The 19,769-nt window shown below is 37.3% G+C and overlaps 3 protein-coding genes across 7 annotated transcripts; 2 read left to right on the top strand and 1 right to left on the bottom strand.

Annotated features, from left to right (window-relative positions):
• Nucleotides 1-728: 728 nt before the first annotated feature.
• Nucleotides 729-7,032, top strand: LOC130997768 (protein NLP9-like). Of its 2 annotated transcripts, none has more exons than XM_057923197.1 (7): nucleotides 729-838; nucleotides 2,025-2,074; nucleotides 2,170-3,324; nucleotides 3,962-4,006; nucleotides 4,110-4,868; nucleotides 5,211-5,334; nucleotides 5,541-7,032. In XM_057923197.1, the coding sequence occupies exons 3-7, from the start codon at nucleotides 2,383-2,385 to the stop codon at nucleotides 6,707-6,709; spliced, it is 3,039 nt and encodes a 1,012-aa protein (XP_057779180.1). In that variant the 5' UTR covers nucleotides 729-838; nucleotides 2,025-2,074; nucleotides 2,170-2,382; the 3' UTR covers nucleotides 6,710-7,032. The 2 variants fall into 2 exon arrangements, with proteins under 2 accessions (XP_057779180.1, XP_057779185.1); XM_057923202.1 differs by having other exon boundaries at nucleotides 731-838; nucleotides 5,235-5,334.
• A 2,341-nt stretch (nucleotides 7,033-9,373) lies between these two features.
• Nucleotides 9,374-13,556, top strand: LOC130997750 (protein FAR1-RELATED SEQUENCE 5-like). 4 transcript variants are annotated; one of them, XM_057923172.1, is made up of 5 exons: nucleotides 9,374-9,545; nucleotides 9,749-9,842; nucleotides 10,615-11,042; nucleotides 12,106-12,322; nucleotides 13,088-13,556. In XM_057923172.1, exons 1-4 carry the CDS (start codon nucleotides 9,543-9,545, stop codon nucleotides 12,319-12,321), a joined length of 741 nt encoding a protein of 246 aa, XP_057779155.1. In that variant the 5' UTR covers nucleotides 9,374-9,542; the 3' UTR covers nucleotide 12,322; nucleotides 13,088-13,556. The 4 variants fall into 4 exon arrangements, with proteins under 4 accessions (XP_057779155.1, XP_057779146.1, XP_057779175.1 ...); XM_057923163.1 differs by having other exon boundaries at nucleotides 9,375-9,545; nucleotides 13,094-13,556; XM_057923192.1 differs by lacking the exon at nucleotides 9,749-9,842 and having other exon boundaries at nucleotides 9,384-9,545; nucleotides 13,094-13,556.
• Nucleotides 13,557-15,216: 1,660 nt separating this feature from the next.
• Nucleotides 15,217-16,272, bottom strand: LOC130997724 (tetrapyrrole-binding protein, chloroplastic-like). Its single transcript, XM_057923136.1, has one exon. The coding sequence runs from the start codon at nucleotides 16,099-16,101 to the stop codon at nucleotides 15,328-15,330; it is 774 nt and encodes a 257-aa protein (XP_057779119.1). The 5' UTR covers nucleotides 16,102-16,272; the 3' UTR covers nucleotides 15,217-15,327.
• Between the last annotated feature and the right edge of the window lie 3,497 nt (nucleotides 16,273-19,769).

The following is a 19,769-nucleotide window of genomic DNA, read 5'->3' as shown; positions in this document are numbered from 1 at the left end:
AGCCCCGACGTCCGTCGCCCCCTGATCCATACCGCTCATTAGCTCTACCTCTGACTACTGGATCAACCGAATCAGTCGGAGAACTCCCTCATTACCATCATTTTTCTATCTTATCTCCATCGTTTAATTATTATCATTACGTTACTTACGTTATTATTCATATCAATTCACTGACTTGAGCGTCGGAGGCCCTTCCATCGACACCCCCACCGGTGCTCTTCGGAGGGCCCTAACGTTGCTTGTGGTTTCAAGTTGCTAGTGCCCGTCGATCCAAACGTTACTGACGTCACTTCCGTAATTGTTGGATTCACCCCTACACTACTATATTATCTCTATCCCATTTAATTTGGTCTTTATTCTTTCTTAATTTATCCCATTTCATTTTATCTATTTTTGTAGTAATAATTTTATACTATAGTATATGAATTTATAAATCTTCATATTATGATCTTACTCTCATAAATACTCATGTCAGAAAAGATGAATTAAACAAAATGATACTATAAGAGAATCGCTCAAAAAAAAAAGAAAATGATATAGTACTACAAAAGAAGTAATAATAAATTAAATTAAAAAATGAATAAAAATTAAGAGCGTGCGAAACTGAAAATGAGTGTGAGAGTATGAGAGGATTCCATTCCATTAGCTGTAGGTGTACGTGGTATTATAATTTAATTTTTGTTTCGATGAATTCCTATATGACGTCGGGGGGTGGGGGTTTGGGGGTGGTTGCAAATTGTTATAAACTAAAAAATCACATACAAAGTCAAAAAAAGAGCAAAGCCGCAAGCAGCCACAGCCGTTGTTCTCCACTGCTCCACCGCAGCTGCCTCCGCCGGTAAATTCTGCCTCCTTCTTCATTTCCTTATTCTTCAACGACTCTTTCATTCAATAAAAACTTCATGCGTTTCTCCGGCGTACTATTGTGTTGAGCTAACCATACTTTCCTAATCTGGATTTCGCCATTTTTTGGCGTGTTTACGTGCTCAACAGCCGTGGAACTGATGGAATTGGGTTGGGTTTCAGTGTAATAGCTGTATTCTTTGAAGAAATTGATTTAATTTTGTTTGATAAGTGTGGGAACGGGATATTGATTTTGCTGAATTATAATGGATTTGAATCTTTGAAATGAAATTTGCTAAGTTGTAGCTGAGTTAATGCTTTTTTTGTATTATTATGATTTTTATTCTCTTTCTGGAACATGTCCATGAACCAGATTTTCCTTCTTTTTCGACTGAATTCTTATTTGTTACTCTATTTTATGTTTTTAACCTCTTTGCTCTTTACTCTGATAAGCTGCACTTTTTCCTTGCACCTAAGCCCTAGCATAACTGTTAATTTTCCCTATTTAAACGACTGGAATTAGATATAGGATTGTTTCATTTAGTGGGCATTGCCAGTAAAGTCTTTTCCTCATTTCGATTATCTTAGTTGGTAGTCAAATGTGGAATTTCATCCACTTCACCTGGATAAGTTGATCCTATTGCTCGTCATGTGACATTTAGTTCTGAGCTTGTTGAGAACGAGGCAACTCTAGTGTATAATCTGGATCTGACTGGGAATTGTTTCAAACTCAATATTTTAAGCCAGAAATTACAATGTAAAATGCTTACTTCTTGGAAAACTCTATCAGAACTCAGAAGCACACTAGTGGTCATATAAGAACAATAATAAAAGCCATTTGGTCTCTCAGTCCATATCAAAGCTAATCTTATTCTTATGGATCCCACTCATAGTATAGGTAGTTTTCTGTAGGAAATCCTTGGCCAGACCCTGTTGGGAGCTAACAATTTGGCTCATAGCAGAGCCAATGTGTGGGTTTGAATGTTTAATTTGAACTGCTTGAAGTTTTAAAGATTTTATTTGCATTGTCATATCATTTGAGTTTCAGACATCAGCCGATGCATAAACTCCATAACAGAATTATATGCGATATGCATCATATCATTTACCCTAGATCTCAGCTTGTAATTTTCTTGATAATCGTATTCACTTTTTTGTTGGTGAATTTTTTGATATTGCAGTAGGTTCATCTCGCTGTTTATTTCTGCCTCAACATCTCTAAATTTTTAAGGTTTGTTTCAAAAAATTCCAACAGCTTTCGTTCATCTTGTTCATATACATACTTAAGAGGGAGGAAAGATGTAAGTCCAAATATGTGTACTGCAGGTTTCCAGTCTTTTGGACAACTGGATTCACAAAGGCTTGTTTCAAAATATCTAGCCAAAAGTGTAACCTAGGTTAATATGATACGAAGTGGACACTTTATAATATGTTCGGAGCCTTTTGGAAAATCTACGGAACTATATTGTACTTCAAGTTCTTCAAAAATTCTCTGACAACCGCTTTTCTTGTTAGTTTTTTTTGGGTACTCTAGTTAAAATGGAGTACCCCTTTTCCAGTTTGGAAAAAGGTAACGAGTTTCCATTTGTACCAAGGAACGGGGTGGGGGATATGGCTGCAAGGTCAACGGATAACAGTGTGCAGGGCTCAAATTTGGAGGACTCGTTTGGTAATGTAGTAGAACTGATGAATTTTGATACATACGCTGGATGGTGCAGCAGTCCCAGCAATTTGGTTGACCAGATGTTTCCCTCCTTTTCAAATCTCTCGCCTCTTGACGGATTGAACTTCACACAACAGCATAATTCAGGAATATCCATATTAGATAGTGATGTTAATGGAAGTTCATCAATGAATGAAGACAAGGTGATGCTTCATAATATGGACTACCAAATTCCTTTTGCTACAAGCCCTGTTGATGATGGGTTCAGTTTGACTGAGATGAGAGATAGAAGCACGAAGCGTAAGAATCTAATAGGTGATGTAGGGCACAGTGTGATCCCAAGGCCTCCTATCCAATCACTCTCTGAGAAAATGTTAAGAGCATTGAATCTATTCAAAGAATGGTCTGGAGGGGGTATTTTAGCCCAAGTGTGGGTTCCAATGAAGAATGGGGATCACTACGTCTTAAGCACTTCTGAACAACCTTATTTACTTGACCAAACACTTAGTGGCTATCGTGAAGTGTCTAGGGCATTTACTTTTGCAGCGGAATCAAAGGCAGGGTCTTTCTCAGGGCTTCCTAGTCGTGTATTTGCTTCAAGGATTCCAGAGTGGACCTCAAACATAACGTACTACAATAAGGCTGAGTACCATCGGGTACAATATGCTATTGATCATGAAGTTCGAGGATCCATTGCTATACCTGTTTTTGATGACGAGTTGCTTGAAAGGCCGTGTTGTGCTGTGCTAGAACTTGTTACCACAATGGAAAAGTCCAATTTTGATTTGGAGATGGAAAATGTTTGTCGCGCACTACAGGTCAGTTACTAAATATACTTTATTTATAAAAAGAAATTTGCTGTGCCTGAAGGTACTGTCACCTTTATAATGTTCATAACTAATGTCCTGTTATCTAATTACTAATTAGTAGTCTTCATTTAAAATATCATCATGCTTAAACTTGTGATCGGTTGCCAATTTTTTTTTATATCTTTCTGACAGATGAAATGATAAGTGCAACAGTATTTTTAAGCTCAAAAGGATGAATCACCCCAGTTTCATTCTAAAACTTAGAAAGTAATAGTGTAATACACCGTGGGAGTGATTTTAATAAAAGTATAGATGTTATCTAAGTGCAGATGTCAAATTTGTTTTTATATGTTCGTTACAAAAAACTTCTACTATTTCCTTTTTGATAAGTAAGTGTCGAACTCTAAATCATTATTATAGGGCAGGTGAATCTGTTTTTGTTTTTCTTGAGATTTGGATTTGCATATCATGGGGTGTGGCATTTAATTCTTAGTAAATCAGGTTATAAACTGTATTTTGTCTATTACATTATCATTGTTTTACATATAGGCTGTCAACCATTTTGGTTCTTAGTAAATCTGGTTATAAATTGTATGTTGTGTATTACTTAATCATAGTTTTACATATAAGCTGTGACCATTTTCAGGCTGTGAATTTAAGGAGCACTGCGACTCCGAGACTATTTCCCCAGGTTTTCATCAAAAGATCTGACCTGATTTTCTTTATTCATTAGGATTGTCTTCGTTACATAGTCTGATACTCCACCTGTTTTAAAACCAATTGTCGTTTTGCAGAGTCTCTCCAAGAATCAAAGAGCAGCTTTAGCTGAGATTACAGATGTTTTACGAGCAGTCTGCTATGCACATCGACTACCTCTTGCATTAACATGGATTCCTTGTTGTTACTTAGCAGGGCAGGGTGAAGGAACTATGAAAATACATGCTAGAGGATACAATAGGAGTGCAAATGAGAAAAATGTACTGTGCATAGAGGACAGTGCCTGTTATGTGAATGACAAAGATATGAAGGGTTTTGTGCATGCTTGTCGGGAACATTATCTTGAGGAAGGACAAGGAATTGTTGGAAAGGCTCTTCAATCAAATCACCCATTCTTTTATCCTGATGTCAGGGAATATCATATAAGTGAGTATCCACTTGTTCATCATGCCCGTAAATTTGGCCTAAATGCTGCTGTTGCAATCAGGCTAAGAAGTACTTATACGGGTGACGATGACTATATCTTGGAGTTCTTTCTTCCTGTCAATATGAAGGGAAGTACAGAACAACAACTCTTGCTTAATAACCTCTCGGGTACCATGCAGAGGATCTGTAAGAGTTTAAGGACAGTATCGGATACTGAATTGCATGGGATGGATGATTCCAAAGTAAAATTACAGGATTCAGAAATAAGAAACATATCGTCAATATCAGTATCCGGGAGAAGTTCTGAACAGTCGTTTTTGGGTGAAAATTTGAAAAATGTTGATCCCATTACTCAGAATGTAGTTGGATCTACAATCACTCGGAAAGAAGCTGATGGTCCTCACCAACAGGTAATTGTTATTTTGTCATTTTCTATTTGGTATTCCTCTTTCATCATTGCATTGCTTTGTTCATTTTTGGAGGTGTGTGACAATATTTTTGCCTTGGCTACAAGTGTTCTCATTGGTATAGTGTGGTATGAAATAATGCCTAATTTTGGCTCAATTCTCTCAGAAAGTACCTTTTCCAGTGTTGCATTTACCGAATAATGAAAACTAATACATATTTACATGGAGGATCAGCCTTATATTAGCTTTGTTGATTTTGTTTGATCCCAATATCTGTGATTAATTGTACTTCTTTTTATTTAATGGATTTACAACTAATGCTCTTAGAGCCACTAATGGTTGTAGAATGTGCCTGGCTTGAGGAAACAGGTGGAGAAGAAGCGAAGTACAGCTGAGAAGCATGTCAGCTTAAGTGTTCTTCAGCAATACTTCTCTGGGAGCCTTAAAGATGCTGCGAAAAGTATTGGTGGTGAGTCCTGCTCACAAATTCTTAAATTTTGGTTGCATTCATCACTACACAGCATCCACACTCTGGAGCAAATGTGTTTAATATACATATGTGAATAAATCCTTAGGATGCATTTCATGATTTCAAGCCTTACATTTTGCGAAACTGAACATATTGCAACACATACACAAACATTAGAATCTCAAATTCTTATTTCGTTTTTGTAGTGTGCCCAACTACTCTCAAAAGGATATGCAGACAGTATGGCATCTCAAGATGGCCTTCTCGTAAAATCAATAAGGTGAATCGTTCTTTGAGGAAGATTCAAAGCGTGCTTGACTCTGTCCAGGGGGTGGAGGGAGGATTAAAATTTGATCCGGCAATTGGTGGGCTTGTGCCTGCTGGGCCTATCATCCAAGAATTCGACGCTAGAAAAAGAAGTGTCATGCCCAACAAAGGTGATATGATTAGAGACTGTGACTTAGTCCAGAATGCAAAATCGGCATTGACATCTTCTTGCATGGACATTCCAACCTCCATTGTGAAAATGGAAGACAAGTGTCTATTAGATGGAGCCCAAATGGTTGGAGAATGTGAGCCACGTCCTCCTCATCTGCCAAGTTCAGAGCACTCCAGATCAGCTGCACCAGATGCTGGGCTATCCCGACCTATCAGCCTTAACAGCGTGTGTTGGACAACTTCTCCAAATGTCTTAGCAAGTTCTTTCCTTCCCACAGAAACTCTCAATAGGTGGGTATTCAATAATAAATCTCATTTCAGTTCTCAAAACTCACTGGCAGTTGGGGACGAGATGGATACCAGATCAAAAGATGAAATTGTCATGGATAGGGACGACGGGGTTGTTGAACACAACCAATATAGTGAGATGGATACCAGATCAAAAGATGAAATTGTCATTGATAGGGACGATGGGGTTGTTGAACACAACCAGCCTAGTTCCTCAGGCATGACAGACTCATCCGATGGGTATGGATCTGGATCACTGATGAACAACAGTTCATCAAGCTCCAGAAGCTCCGGGAAGAGGCAGAATCATAAAAGTGAGACTGGTTATGTAGATAGTGGGTCGAAAATAGTAGTGAAGGCTACTTACAAAGACGACACAGTCCGGTTCAAATTTGACACTGCTTCCGGCTGTATTCTACTTTATGAAGAAATAGCAAAGAGATTCAAACTCCAGGTAGGACAGTTCCAGCTCAAGTATTTGGATGACGAAGAGGAATGGGTGATGTTGGTAAGTGATTCGGATTTGCAAGAATGTCTTGAAATTTTAGATTTTGTGGGTTCTCGCAGTGTGAAGTTTCTTGTTCGTGATGTGGCAAGTGCCATGGGAAGCTCTGGTGGCAGCAATTGTTTCCTGGGAGAAGGCTCTTGATCATCTGCAGCTGGTGCCGGGTGACGTTCGACTGACGTCGAACTATCCTCGACAGCTGTATCTTGAAACAAAGGAAGACGATGATCCATAATCATGGTTCCATCGGAAAAAGGCATGGAGCACGTATAAGGAATAACTCTCTCAAATCCATACCAGTTTGAAGAACTGTGACTTATAGATAGATTTGGCCGCTGCTTCCCACCCTTAGCTTGTACAGACTCCAATAATTAATAGGATAGTGTTAGATTGTGTATATAATCTTTGTAACAATTGCTTTAGTAATCTCAACTTTGTGGTGTATAATGCATTTTTTTTCCACATTATGCATAAATTTTTCTACTTATCATATGTAATTTTTTTTGGAAAAGGTGCAGATTGGCCCCCGAAGTAGTAGCCCCTATAGCGTATAACTCTCCTTACTCACTGTGTGTGCAAATAGGCCCATGAAGTCTTAAAAATCGCTCAATTAAACCCCTCTGACCAAACGCCGTTAATTATTCTGTTAGTCAACTTTTTTTTTTTTAATTTTCTTTTAATTGAATGTGGGTCCCACCTTCACCATTCTCTCAATTAAACCCCTCGATTACTCTGTTGTTGCGATTGTTGGAGTTTCTGCTATTCTGGATCACCACTCTTTTGCATTGGTCACCATCGTTGATGCCGTTGTAGCTTTATCGTGTGAGGCTTTGCGTGCTGGCGCGTCGCCATTCAATTTGATGGACTCCGGAGACGGTTCAACGGCAAAGGACGTCGTTGCTGTAGCATCTGATTTTAAGGTATTTTTTAACGATTCGAAGTTGGTTAATTCGGGGAAGAAGCTTTCGGATGCTTCCGTGGCGGAGATTCAGTCACTCCATGGAGATTTCAGAGATGTTTCTAGATAACTCCATTCGAGAACTAGAGTTCAGTTGAATTCCGGATTCGGAGCTGGCTCTGCCAAGGTTTTGTCGATGGCATTGGGGTCTTTAGCTTCGTCTTTGTCGCACGGAGCTTCTTCTTTCCGATTCAATTTCTGATGTGGAATTGCGTTCCCGTCTGTCAGAAATGCTGGCAGCTAAATGCCTGCGCCCTGCTGTGCAAGAGCTATACGCATCTTCTCAAGCTGCTCGTTTAAAAGAGGATTATCTGTTGTTCGTTCACAAAATTTATGAATTTCTTGATGTGGTGAGGAATATAGATTCGTAGGAGGAGGAGGATGCAACGCCGGGGTTGAGTAAGTGGCGGTCGCCGCCGCATGTGCAACGGCGAGGAGACAAAGAGGGAGAGAGAGGCGGTTGGCATGAGAGAGAAAGAAGAAGAAAGGGAGGGGGTGAGAGGCCAGTGGCAGAGGTGATATGCCGGCAGTGATTTCGGCGGAGGTGATTCCGGCCAGAGGGAGGCTATCAGGGAAAGAGATTGAGAGAATGGTGAAGATGATCCCCACATTTAATTACGTGATTATTTATCACCTTGAAATTGAATTATTTAATCATCCTTTAATTCTATCAATCTTATCTATCACATCCACCAAACCAAACGTCCTTACTGATATCCAATTCCAAACATAGTTTATCAATCTTATATCCGGTATCACATTTTCACAATGACATATTAGTATTACAATCGGAAGTACTAAATAAATTTAATTTGTTAATATATTCATATCAATCACAAACTCAAAGTGGATAATTAGTTAAACATACAATTTTTCATTTTTTTTTTTGTTATAATTTGATAAACCGTGTGATCTCCACAATTGGAAGAACAATGAACACAACAAATCCAGCAATTGAAACAAATACAAAAATAATAAACAAGAACTAAGAGTGTAGAATTATAAAGGTTGACACAAAATTTCTACGTGGTTCGGTCTTATAGACCTACATCCTTAGAAGGACAATCCAAACTCATCACTAATCAATGATGAAAATTCAGTATAATAGAACTCTCGAAAAATAAGAAAGTAATCGCAGCTATCAAGCTGAAGCAATAGCTACTGCAACCCTCAACTCTCTCTTTTTCTTTGGAGCATTTTCCTTTTCTCTACAGTGAATGAATGTGATGACAAATTCAAATAAACAAGCTAAAGAGTAACTAACTCAGCTCTAGATTTATCTAGAAGATGTGTGAGAAGTCACTGATCCAACTCTCTTGAGTTAGTTAAAACTAACTTATGAAACATATAATTTACTGTGAACTCCCTTACATGCATCCAACTGTTAAACCAACAAACTGCTAAACAATTCTCTTAGCTATTATTTGAACTGTGAAGTCATCTTTATCATCACATTTTCAAAACTAAAATCCTAATCAAATCCTTTTTTTCCACATAAAAAGCAACACAATTTATGTACTCCAATACATTTCCTAAATTGCAATAAAAATTGAAAACGCTAACTGAATATAAAACCTAACTTTCCATTTATTTTTTGTATTCGACATATAGATCGTAGTTCTTATTGAGCAATCAGTGTTTTAGCAATATGTTACGTATGTTCTCATAAGTTTGTATGAAATACGAAAACCAGTATAGTTGATTGATAATATCTTAGATATCTCGAATCCTATATGAAATTAGTTATTGTTTTTGCTTTAAAAAAATTAAAAAATTAAATATCCATTAGATGTTAGTGTGATTCCTAAGCTACTTTATGTTATTCACAAAAACTTATGGCGAACCCATGAAGCGAGTCAAGCTGCGTCGTGTTTCAGACAACTACTCAAATTCCACGTCTTATAAATTCCGATTTCTTTTATTTTTATACTATATTGGGTAATTCAAACCGAATATGGTAATGATAAATTGAGAGATCAAAGCTCAAATAATCTGAATAATCGTGATTTTCAAATTGAAATGGTACTGTAATTCTATGTATGGATGGGATGGGATGTTTACTCATGTCCTATTTTATGATGCCACATTCATTTTAATTTACTCAATTGTCATTTTATTGCGAGCCAAATATATAATCCCATGTTTCTAATCCAATAAAACCGAATAGCTCTAACTAATAAAGAGCCGCTTATTAATGCAAAAGTTTTTAATGCTTAATCGATCAGGCAAAGGAAGAAAGAAATTCGGAAATTCAAGCAGACCTTTTGAGAAATCGAAAACCAATAAATTGCAGAGGGGTTGAGATAAGCAGCAGCAGCAGTATTAAACCCTTCTCTTTGCTCTCTTTCTACATTTTCTATTTAGTTTTAGTGTTTATTTGTGTATGCCTTTAATAATGCAGAATCTCGTTATACATATCAATCAAATGATCTGGGTTTCTGTGGTATGCGAATGCCTTTTTTGGGTTTTCTGTTATTGATTTTCGGTTCAGAATTTGGTTATTTTGTATAATTTCGTGAAACTCGGACTCCATTTGTGGTGTTTGTTGCTGTTAAGAAATTTTTTTAAAAAATGGATCAGATGTGTGTGAACAAGGAGATACTTAGCACACTACTCAGATTTTATACTCTGCAAATGTAGCATTTTGCCAATTAAAATATAAAGTATTTCATTTTATCAGACTAAGAAGCTGATTAACCAATCTAAAACGATTTACTGAGTAATGAAGGACACAATTTTCTTATTCCCAAATTTGATCCTTTTAATAGTTTTGGATTATAAATTTATATATGAGTATGTTTCAATTGTCTATTGTTATAACATTTCTGCTTTAATTTTCTCATCCTCTGGAAAAGTTTTAGTTTGGTTTCTTCTATGGAATACTTTCTTGCAAAGGTGAAATTTTTGCCAAGTTTCTTTTCTCATCTATTGTTGGATAACTGTTAGTGCACACTTTTGGAGAGTAGTTACAATCATGGTATCTAGAATGTTTGAATGTTGTCCGTTGTGGGTGGGATGTACAATATCTGTAGTTCTTATGGGAATGCTTGTTGACTTTCATGGTTGGACTTAGTGTAGTATTTTCTTTCAGTGGATGTGGAAGCTACACCGGATGGTGGTAATGGATTGATGGAAGCATCAGTAGCAGGGGACTTTGCGACATGTGAAGCCGAGAGAAACGCAGAACCTTATGTTGGTATGGTGTTTGAAACAGAAGCTGCTGCTAGAGCATACTACAATGAATATGCTGGCCGGGCAGGTTTTTTGACCCGCATTATATCATCCCGTAAATCAGAGCGTGATGGTTCAATCGTGTCACGTGGGCTTGGTTGTAGAAACATTCCTAATATCCAAAAGTCAGGTAATATCTCAAATGAAGGGGGACAAAAACGAAGGGATGGTTGTACTGCAATACTCTTAGTAAAACGAGAGAATGGAGGGAGGTGGGTTGTCAGGAAATTTGTGCGAGACCACAATCATTCTTTGGTAGCTTCATTGCCTAAGAGACGCCCTACTTTTGTGAGTGCTAAATTTGGATATTCCCTGATTATTCATGTGTCTTTATACCAGCAGAAGTTCTAGCTTTATGTCATTTTCTATTTTCTCATATCTGCTCCTAGGTATTAGCATGATCACTATCAATAAGATCCTAGTTGTTGCTTTTGGTATTAGTTTGTTCGACTAGAGGTCGTTGCTTTCTCAAGCTATTGTACTCCTAAAAGTTGAGAGGATTCATGTATCTTTGCCTTAGGATGGATATTAGAGTATGAAGCGCAAACAGGTCTGTAGAAAACGTTGTGTTTCACTTAGTTTTTTCATGTAAAAATAGTTGTAAAGAACTTCTTTGAACCAACAATGACCATGAAGCACTAACTGTTGGCGAGACTGTGCGAAGTAGATGTAAATAATAATAAACGCTGGAAACATGAAATAGGTATAACACAGTTAGCTGAAAATGAAGTATCTTAGATGGACTTTGAACTAAAACTTAATCGATCTACTAAATAAATTGCAACTTAGGGTAGGTGTGTGAAAATTGCAAATCTTTTATATGTTGTTTCTGACTTATAAGGGGTTCAAATGAGAACCATAATTTATTGTGAGAATGGTTCTCCATTCTCAGCCTTTCGATCCCTGAGGGGGCGAAAATTTCATATTATTCGAGAGCAGTAAATTTCACAGCGAATTCAGTAACTTTACATGTCCAGTACAATGTTCGCACGATAAATGTAGTTCTTATAATAACCAACCCCTATGTTGACTAGCTAGAAGCCTAGAACCAAAGGAACTGGCTGTTGACGTTCAAGAACTTGGCTCTTTTTTTTTTTTCATTAATGTGATCTCCTTTATTATCATTTCATTTAGTAGTTCCATTTTCTTAGTATTTCGTGCAAAAAGAAACTTATTTAAGTAAAGTCCACATGTGAAGTATGCGTTATTCTTTTGTATTTGAGAAAATCTTCATTGTAAATTTCTGTTATTTTCAACCATTTTGCTCTTGTCTTTTACTCGTCCGAAATCACTTGAGTTTAATTGTTTCTCTATTTGAAATCACTCGAGTTTAATACTCTGTACATTCTAGGATGAGAAAGACAAAAGGATTCAGGAGTTAACTGCTGAACTCCGGGTAAAGAAACGTCTAAGTGCAGCATATAGGGAGCAGCTACTTATTCTCATGAAAGATGTTGAAAATCATACTGATCATCTAACATCGAAAGTTCAAATGACCCGTAATAATCTAAAGGAACTCGAAGCGAGAAGGCAGCAGCTTTCAAACCACAACAAACCAAGTTTGTAGGGTGAGTACCATTTACCTTTGTCTTGTGAAATGACCTGCAATCCTTTCTACCATCTTAATTATGCCTCTTTACTGAGATTTTATTTCAGTTACTAAATTTAGCTTTATTTCCATGCACATATTCAAAATGGTGAGAATATATGTGAAAGAGTGATGGTATACATGATAATTGGTTTCTGCATGTGCTGTTTTTTTGTGTTTATGCATGTAGAATGAGTGTACTTATGTCCATGTATCTTTTTGTGTCCTTCCTCATTGACATCAGTTATGTATAACTTGATTGAGATTAAAAAAAGAAAAAGAAAAATCAAACTATTGATACCAATACTAAAAAATTAATCTCTGTTTCCAAATTTGGAGGCCAACTACGTAGGCAAACGTACCCTTAACTATTAACTTAACTTGGTCTTAGTTATTGGCCAATTCCAACCTGGCATGACTGCCCATGCTTGGTGATGGAAATTGATTGGTCAGATTGAGAGGTTGATGAAATTTTACAGGTTAAAATAATGGTTGTAATTTAGAGTTTGATGATGGTAATGCTGGAGAATGGAGCCCCTTCCACAGTTGGCATGACTGGTGTATATCTTGTAGATTACAAAAGGCATAACCATTATTTATTATGTGATTTTCTCTCGTTTACGCAAGACTAATTACATTGATGAGATTGAAAAGTAGGGAGGTCCCTTACACAATATGCTTACTCTGAGCCTGAGGCCAGGATTTACAATCACTTAGAGCAATGCTTTACTGATGTTGTGAAAAGATGCAGGAAAAGCAGTGGCAAGCCAGCCTCTGTAGACGCTTACAGTTAACCTGAAGGAAGAAACTGTTGAAGCTGCCGAGCAATCAAAAGGCATCTTGAGTTGAGGTTGCGATAAATATATAATTGTCGAAGTCCAGATTGTTTGGTGTGATCTTCATTCATTGGTAGAAAACCTATCATTTCAACTGAGAATTGATCAAATTTCTTCATACTTATAAGAAGTACTATACAAATCTTGAAGATTGTTTTCTACGACATACAAATATATATAGTGGGTTGTTTGTGTGCTCTCCTAAGACCCATGCTTGGTGAGGAGGAGATCAATGTGAAATGATTTATGGATGAACTGCTATGCCCCATAGCTCTATGGGGAGGTTGCGCCTCAATGTATCTCAAACCTTCCTCGTCATTTAGGTAACATTCAACGAATTTCACTCTCTTTTATGATGAGCATCATTTGTGACCATTATTATACATTTGCTCACCTTCAGATAGCATTTATTCATGAGAAATGAAGTCTGTAGTTGCTCATCTCCCATGGTGTATATATATATATATACATATTTCTGGAACTACACTTGATGTTATATGGTTGATAAAGCTGGAAATATGTATTTGTTCAAGAGTTAAGATTGTGTGCATTGTGCAGGAAGCTTGGATATTTCTGCGATGAATTTCAATATCATTATAGCTATCACTTTTTAGGCGTATATGTTTTAACACTATACATATATACGCATCGAATTTTAATACACTTTGTACATGCTGGAAGCTTTCAGACAAATGGCAAAAACTTGTGTATATTCGGATGCACGGTGTGTCTACTTTAATTAGAATTTACTAATTTTTTAATATAATTTAATAGATGTAATTAAAAATATACTCCCTCCGTCCCACTTTAATTGACACTTTTGAGTTGGATACGGAGATTAAGAATAAATGGTTAAGAGTGTAAAGTAGGTAGGTTTCATTTATTTTATGTGAGTAGAGATTGTAGGGATCATATATTATTTTAGGAAATTGCCAATTGAAGTGGGACAAATAAAAAAGGTAAGTGTGTCAATTGAAGTGGGACGGATGGAGTAGTAATTAGGATGAATATCTTTAGAGCGTAGCTCTTGATAAATTAACACGATATCAAGAATTTGGTGTGTAGCGTATACATCGGAATTATCGAAAGCAAGACAATTTTGGAATCTAAAGGGAAAGTTATCGCACCCATAGCAAACAATACCTTGTTTTTGTTTGTATTTGGACATGCACAAAAGCAGTCAACATATATATATATAAATTAAATGCCCCGCTTAACTTTGTGTTTCTTCAATAAACAATTCATTAATTTTCTACTTTGTAACTTTTATCTTTAAATTATGTTACTTGTTATATTCCGTGCACACTCCTGTGAAATATTCGTTCCATAAGAAATTAAAATATCAGTGTAATCTATCAGTGTATATTAGCTTATGAGTTTAATTAAGAGTCGCCAACAAATATATTGTAATGAATTCAAACAAAAGAATGAGATACTCAGCACTCCCATGGTGCATACAAACATTACATTCATATATACATCCAACTTACATTCTAATAAAAATATAAAATAAAATACATATGTCTTGTCACTTAATCTCGAGACATCGTCACGTAAAATTAGTTATGACTTATGAGTTTTGATCTATCCCATATGACAATTAATCTCGGGCCAATTCAATTTTAAGTGATCGCAAGACAATTCAACCTCGAGCAACTCAATGCTCCCGTATTAAACCCTAATTAATACAACATCCATTTATCCTCTCCATCCCAATTCTATAGGTATATTTTCATTTTTTGGATGTCCTATAAATTGTAGTACTAATATTTTTTAACTTATTTATTTACTATACTCCTGTTTAATTCTTTGATTGACTCATTAAAAAAAATAGATATGGTCCATGTGAATATATTACTAAGAAGTTAACTTCTATAATTTTCTTTTCCAAATTTTTCTAGTCCTTATGAAAATTTCAGTCAATCTATGTAATTGGGACACATGAAGTATTTGATAAAAAAGTACACGTGTACATAATTCGTCTTATTCATTTAAATGAACACACACACAAAGATCCAAATTAATTCCCACAGCAACGTTAATTAAACCAATCAATTTATTGAATCCATTAACATTTAAAACCATATATATTTAAAAAAAAAAAGAAAAAAAGAAAGATAGAAAGACATGATGATTAATTTATGAGTGCTCAGAAAGAGTAGTTAGTTTGGAAGGCAGTCCCTCTCTTACTCAACGGTTTCATGTCGCTCTCTCTCTCCTGATTTTGATTTTCATCTTCATCTTGGTCTTCATCTTCATCTCCATCAAACGCCGGATGAGTGAGAATGCAGTTGAGCAGCTGCGTCCCCCGCAGCGCATTCGTGAGCGGCAGGTGGCCCTCCGGCGGGCCCTCCTCCATCTCCCACACGAACTCCGTCGGAAAGCTCCGGTAGTTATACTGCTCCACCTCCGACCCCTCCAGCTTCTTCATCCACCCCACTTTTTTGAAAAAATTCGTGAAATCCTTCTTCGATTTCTTCCAAATCTTGCGCTGCACGCTGTACCCGAATCTGCCGTCGCTGTGCTGCCGCCACAGCGCGTCGATGGCGCGGAGCTCCTCCGCCGGGATGAACTGGACCTCCGAGAAGAACACGTACCCGCGCTTCACGGCGGCCTCGCCGGCCAGGGCGATGATGAGGCGCCGCGTCTCCTCGTCGGCCTGCCGGAGGTTCTTCGCCTCGAGGTGGTGGCGGAGGAGGTCCAGGGAGGTCGAGTGGGAGGTCGAGGGGTTGGTTGTGGGGGTGCTTGTGGCGGCGGAGGTGGCCGCGAAGGAGGTGGAGAGGGAGGTTGCGGTGGTGGGGCTGGTGGTGGTGGTGGTTCTGGGGCGGAGGGAGAAGGTGGTGGGAGGGCAGTCTATGGAGTGGCGCCGCCGCAGGGAGCGGTGGTAGTGCTGGTGTATGGAGTTGAAAGTGTTGGTGGACATTTTTTAGGGAGTAATTTTTTTCAAGAATTTGTGGATGGAATGATTCTTGTTATAAGAAAAAAGAAATTGATTGATTTTACTATAGTGTTTGTGCTATATTTTGTTGTATGGGATTTGGAGTTATAGAGAGAGATAAGAGGAATTTGCATGTGGGGGTGGAGAGATAAGAAATGTGTGAAGAGTGGAGTGAATAGGTCACCACATAAAATAAAATGCTGGATTTTGATTGGCTGCGCGCGGGTGAGGTTGGATACTTTAGTTTTGTTTTCGCATCGTTATCTTTCGACAAATATGAAAATAATTAATATCGAATTCATGTAACTACATTTTATGTTGATAACGTGCATTGTGTATACAATAATGGCACCATATCGTATTCGTACCAAAATATGAGATCGAATATTGTTGTAGAGAATATAATTTTTTTTTTTTGAGAAATAGAGAATATAAAATTAAGAGTGCTTAAGGAGACTCATTCTTAGGATACTCTTGTGTCTTTGTATTTCTGTGTCACATTGTTAGATTTATTGATTTAATAGTGTTTATTATAGAAATAAAATTTGTTATAAATTAATAATAAGCCTTAACATCTATTTTAAAAAAATATAGCTTAAAAAATTATATTGTTCTAATTGTAGAATAACTAATCCTTAATAATTAATTTTTAACCAACAAACTGAAATTAAATACTAAAAACTAATTATATGTCCTAAAACACAATAATACTAAGTCACAATTACAAAATTTAACTAAAACACATGAAATTAAGATTGGGCAGATTGTGGCAGCTGCAGCGCACGGTTGGCAGGACCGAGACCATTTTGATGGGGGAGCTTCATGAACTTTTGCTTGGTGTGGGCTTTTGTATGGAGAATGCTTTGTTCTCTGTTATGGTCTTTACTGATTCTATTCTTGTTGTTCATGTTGTTGATGAGAGGTTTAGAGGTTTGGAGTCTCTTAGCGATGAGTTGTTTGATGTTTTCTCTCATGCTAAGAGGTTTGCTGTTGTTGAGTTTTGTCATATGCGTCGTGAGGCTAATAGAGCCGCTCACTGTTTGGTGAATTTCGTTGCTTGGTCTTCTGGTGTAACTACCTGGAAGTCGAATTTTCCTATCTGGCTCTCAGATATTGCGCGCCGTGATTTAATATGATGTTCCGTTTTCCTTCAAAAAAAAATAAGATTGATGAAGAAAATGGGGGAAGAGCTAAAATTATTGAAAATGGGATACAAATAATAAAACATTAAAAGTGAGATAGATGATCTCGAATTCTTTCCGTTGAGTTTTAAATTTCTGGCTATTTTAACTTTTTTTTAATCTGTCGGTCTATTCTGATTGTTTTAGATATTGAATTTCCTTTTTGAGGTAAAACCATTGAAAATAATATGTTGAACTCTCTGTCATCCATCTCAAAATAGCATCATCATTTATGTTGGTTCCACCACATATGTGCCTGTGGTGCAATTTCCGTTTACGTATCCTTTTCGCAGTAAATTCCAAATTTCATTTCCTCTAATATAGTTCTAATTAAATATAACATGAATTCGAAAATATTCGACCTCACAGATGCACTTTAATTTACAAAGAAATATGCTGAAAAATTGAAAATAAGACTAAAACGATGAGATGACCCTAAATGTTTCAAGATATAGTTAAATGCAATACCTTATACAGTTATACTATTAGATTGTGGATTCTTTATGGGAAAACGTTGCTTCAAATCCAAAATTATTTTAATATATAGCAAATATATTATTAAAGATATTAATTAATTTCACAAATTATCTATAATTCATTGAAAATGTCCCGAATTATCGATAATTTATTAAAAATGTTTAAAGATCATTTTCGAGCTTCAAATGTCGAAGTGGCTCGCCTAATATCGCACTGAAATTATATTTACATTTTTTTGAATAATGATTTAGCCCATATGCAGATGTTAAGTGTGGAGGGGTATAAAGTTAACCTCTAGGGAGTCGCCTCAAAAAACTCTTTTTCCTTTCACTTTCCCCCGTCAAATAAAATGATCCATTCGCACTAACTGAACCCCTATTTTGTACCAAATTACTCCACCCCGTTCCGCTTCAAATAATCCAAAAAAATTGAACACAAAAATAAAGGAATGTGTGATAAAGGTGTAAAGTGGTGATGAGATCATCCAAAAAATAGTATTATTAAATATTTTTAAATTTAAATTGGGTCATTTAAAATGGGACAATCCAAAATAAAAATTAGGTCATTTGAAGTGAGACAAAGAGAATATATTATATGTTGACGGGCCTAACATCATGGTGGGCTTTATTTGTAGGCCTAAAAACTGCCTCTTAATTCGATTGATTGGGTAATTATATTCACAACCTTCATTTTACTCACTACATGATCTCCCATATAAACTAATAATTATAAATTTATTACTCCCTCCGTCCGCCAAAAGTGGACCACTTTGGCTAGGCACGGGAATTAATAAAATTGGTGATAATTTTGATGTAGTGGAGAAAGGGTCCCACCACTTTATGAGATGTATGGTTGAGATTGAATTTGGGATGGTTTTTTTGTAAATAAAGAGTGTTTGTAAGGATAAAAGATTAAAGTGAATGGTGGGACCATTTCTATAAAAGGAAAGTGGTATACTCTTTGCGGACGCCCGATATAGTAAAAGTGGTCCACTTTTGGCGGACGGAGGGAGTACTTCATTCTATAAGGGTGATTCTATTCATAGCCGTAAATTTATTCTTTGTAGCCTCTGATTCATAAAAATACTATTTTATCCTTCCAGCCTCTAATTAAAAAGTAACTCTCCATCCAGCCCTCTCTCCACTCCATGGTGGCGCCGCTAGCGATTCTCCGCCTCATCCCCAACCTCGCCATCACCATCCTCAATTGGTGCTGCCGCCGCCACCCGTCAATAGAAAATCTCCCTCTAATAACTACACTCTCCCTTCATGCTACTCGTACTCATCTTCATCCAGCAAAATCGAGATGATGTCGACTTCGATTTTATTAGAAGAGGAAGAATTGTACAAGAAGCTGAAAAACTCTCAATTCCACGAGCAGGAGGAGGCCGAAACTGAAGCGAAACACAGAGGATACCCGCACCTGCCTTTCCACGCCGCGGATGTTAACGACTCTGAAATCGCTGTTGCTGGAGAAGCGAAACATGGCGAAGATCGTGCGGTCAGGAATCGTACCGCCGCTGATCGACATTCTGAGGACCACGCAGCCGAAACGCTTTTCAGCTTATCCCTGGACGAGCAGAACAAGACCGCGATCAAGGTTTTGGGGGCATTGTCGCCGCTTCTCCACGCGCTGTGGTCTGACTCGGAGCGGACTTCGGACGACTCGGCCCCATCTGTCGCTGGTGCAGAGCAACCAGGTGAAGATGATCAAGCTCAGAGGCGGTGCATATTCTGCTGGGGATGGTCAAGTCGGAGCATATTCTTGGCTTCGTGTTAACTGGCAGGGAGAGTGAAGGGGAGGGCAGCCATTCTGGACGGCGCTTCTCCACGCGCTGTGGTTTGACGGCGGCGCGGTGGATTGTATTTTGAGGTCGTTGAGTGTTTTTTCGAAGTCATCCTTTAAATTATTCGTACAATCGCTCTCCCTCAACCACAATTTTGATGTTTTTGTTGGCAATCTATAAGTTCATTGTAGTTCATTGTTGTTGGATGA

Source organism: Salvia miltiorrhiza, chromosome 1, assembly GCF_028751815.1.
Source record: "Salvia miltiorrhiza cultivar Shanhuang (shh) chromosome 1, IMPLAD_Smil_shh, whole genome shotgun sequence".
NCBI lineage: Eukaryota > Viridiplantae > Streptophyta > Magnoliopsida > Lamiales > Lamiaceae > Salvia > Salvia miltiorrhiza.
This window is presented reverse-complemented; position numbering and strand designations above follow the sequence as displayed.

Bases quoted from the DNA above. Each gene is read 5' to 3' on its own strand.
- LOC130997768 (XM_057923197.1), top strand. From the start codon at position 2,383: ATGGAGTACCCCTTTTCCAGTTTGGAAAAAGGTAACGAGTTTCCATTT. The intron at 4,869-5,210 runs GTAATTGTTATT...TAATGGTTGTAG, and splicing joins CTGATGGTCCTCACCAACAG to AATGTGCCTGGCTTGAGGAA. The intron at 5,335-5,540 runs GTGAGTCCTGCT...TCGTTTTTGTAG, and splicing joins TGCTGCGAAAAGTATTGGTG to TGTGCCCAACTACTCTCAAA.
- LOC130997750 (XM_057923172.1), top strand. The intron at 9,843-10,614 runs GTATTAAACCCT...ATTTTCTTTCAG, and splicing joins TGAGATAAGCAGCAGCAGCA to TGGATGTGGAAGCTACACCG. The intron at 11,043-12,105 runs GTGAGTGCTAAA...TGTACATTCTAG, and splicing joins CTAAGAGACGCCCTACTTTT to GATGAGAAAGACAAAAGGAT.
- LOC130997724 (XM_057923136.1), bottom strand. From the start codon at position 16,101: ATGTCCACCAACACTTTCAACTCCATACACCAGCACTACCACCGCTCC.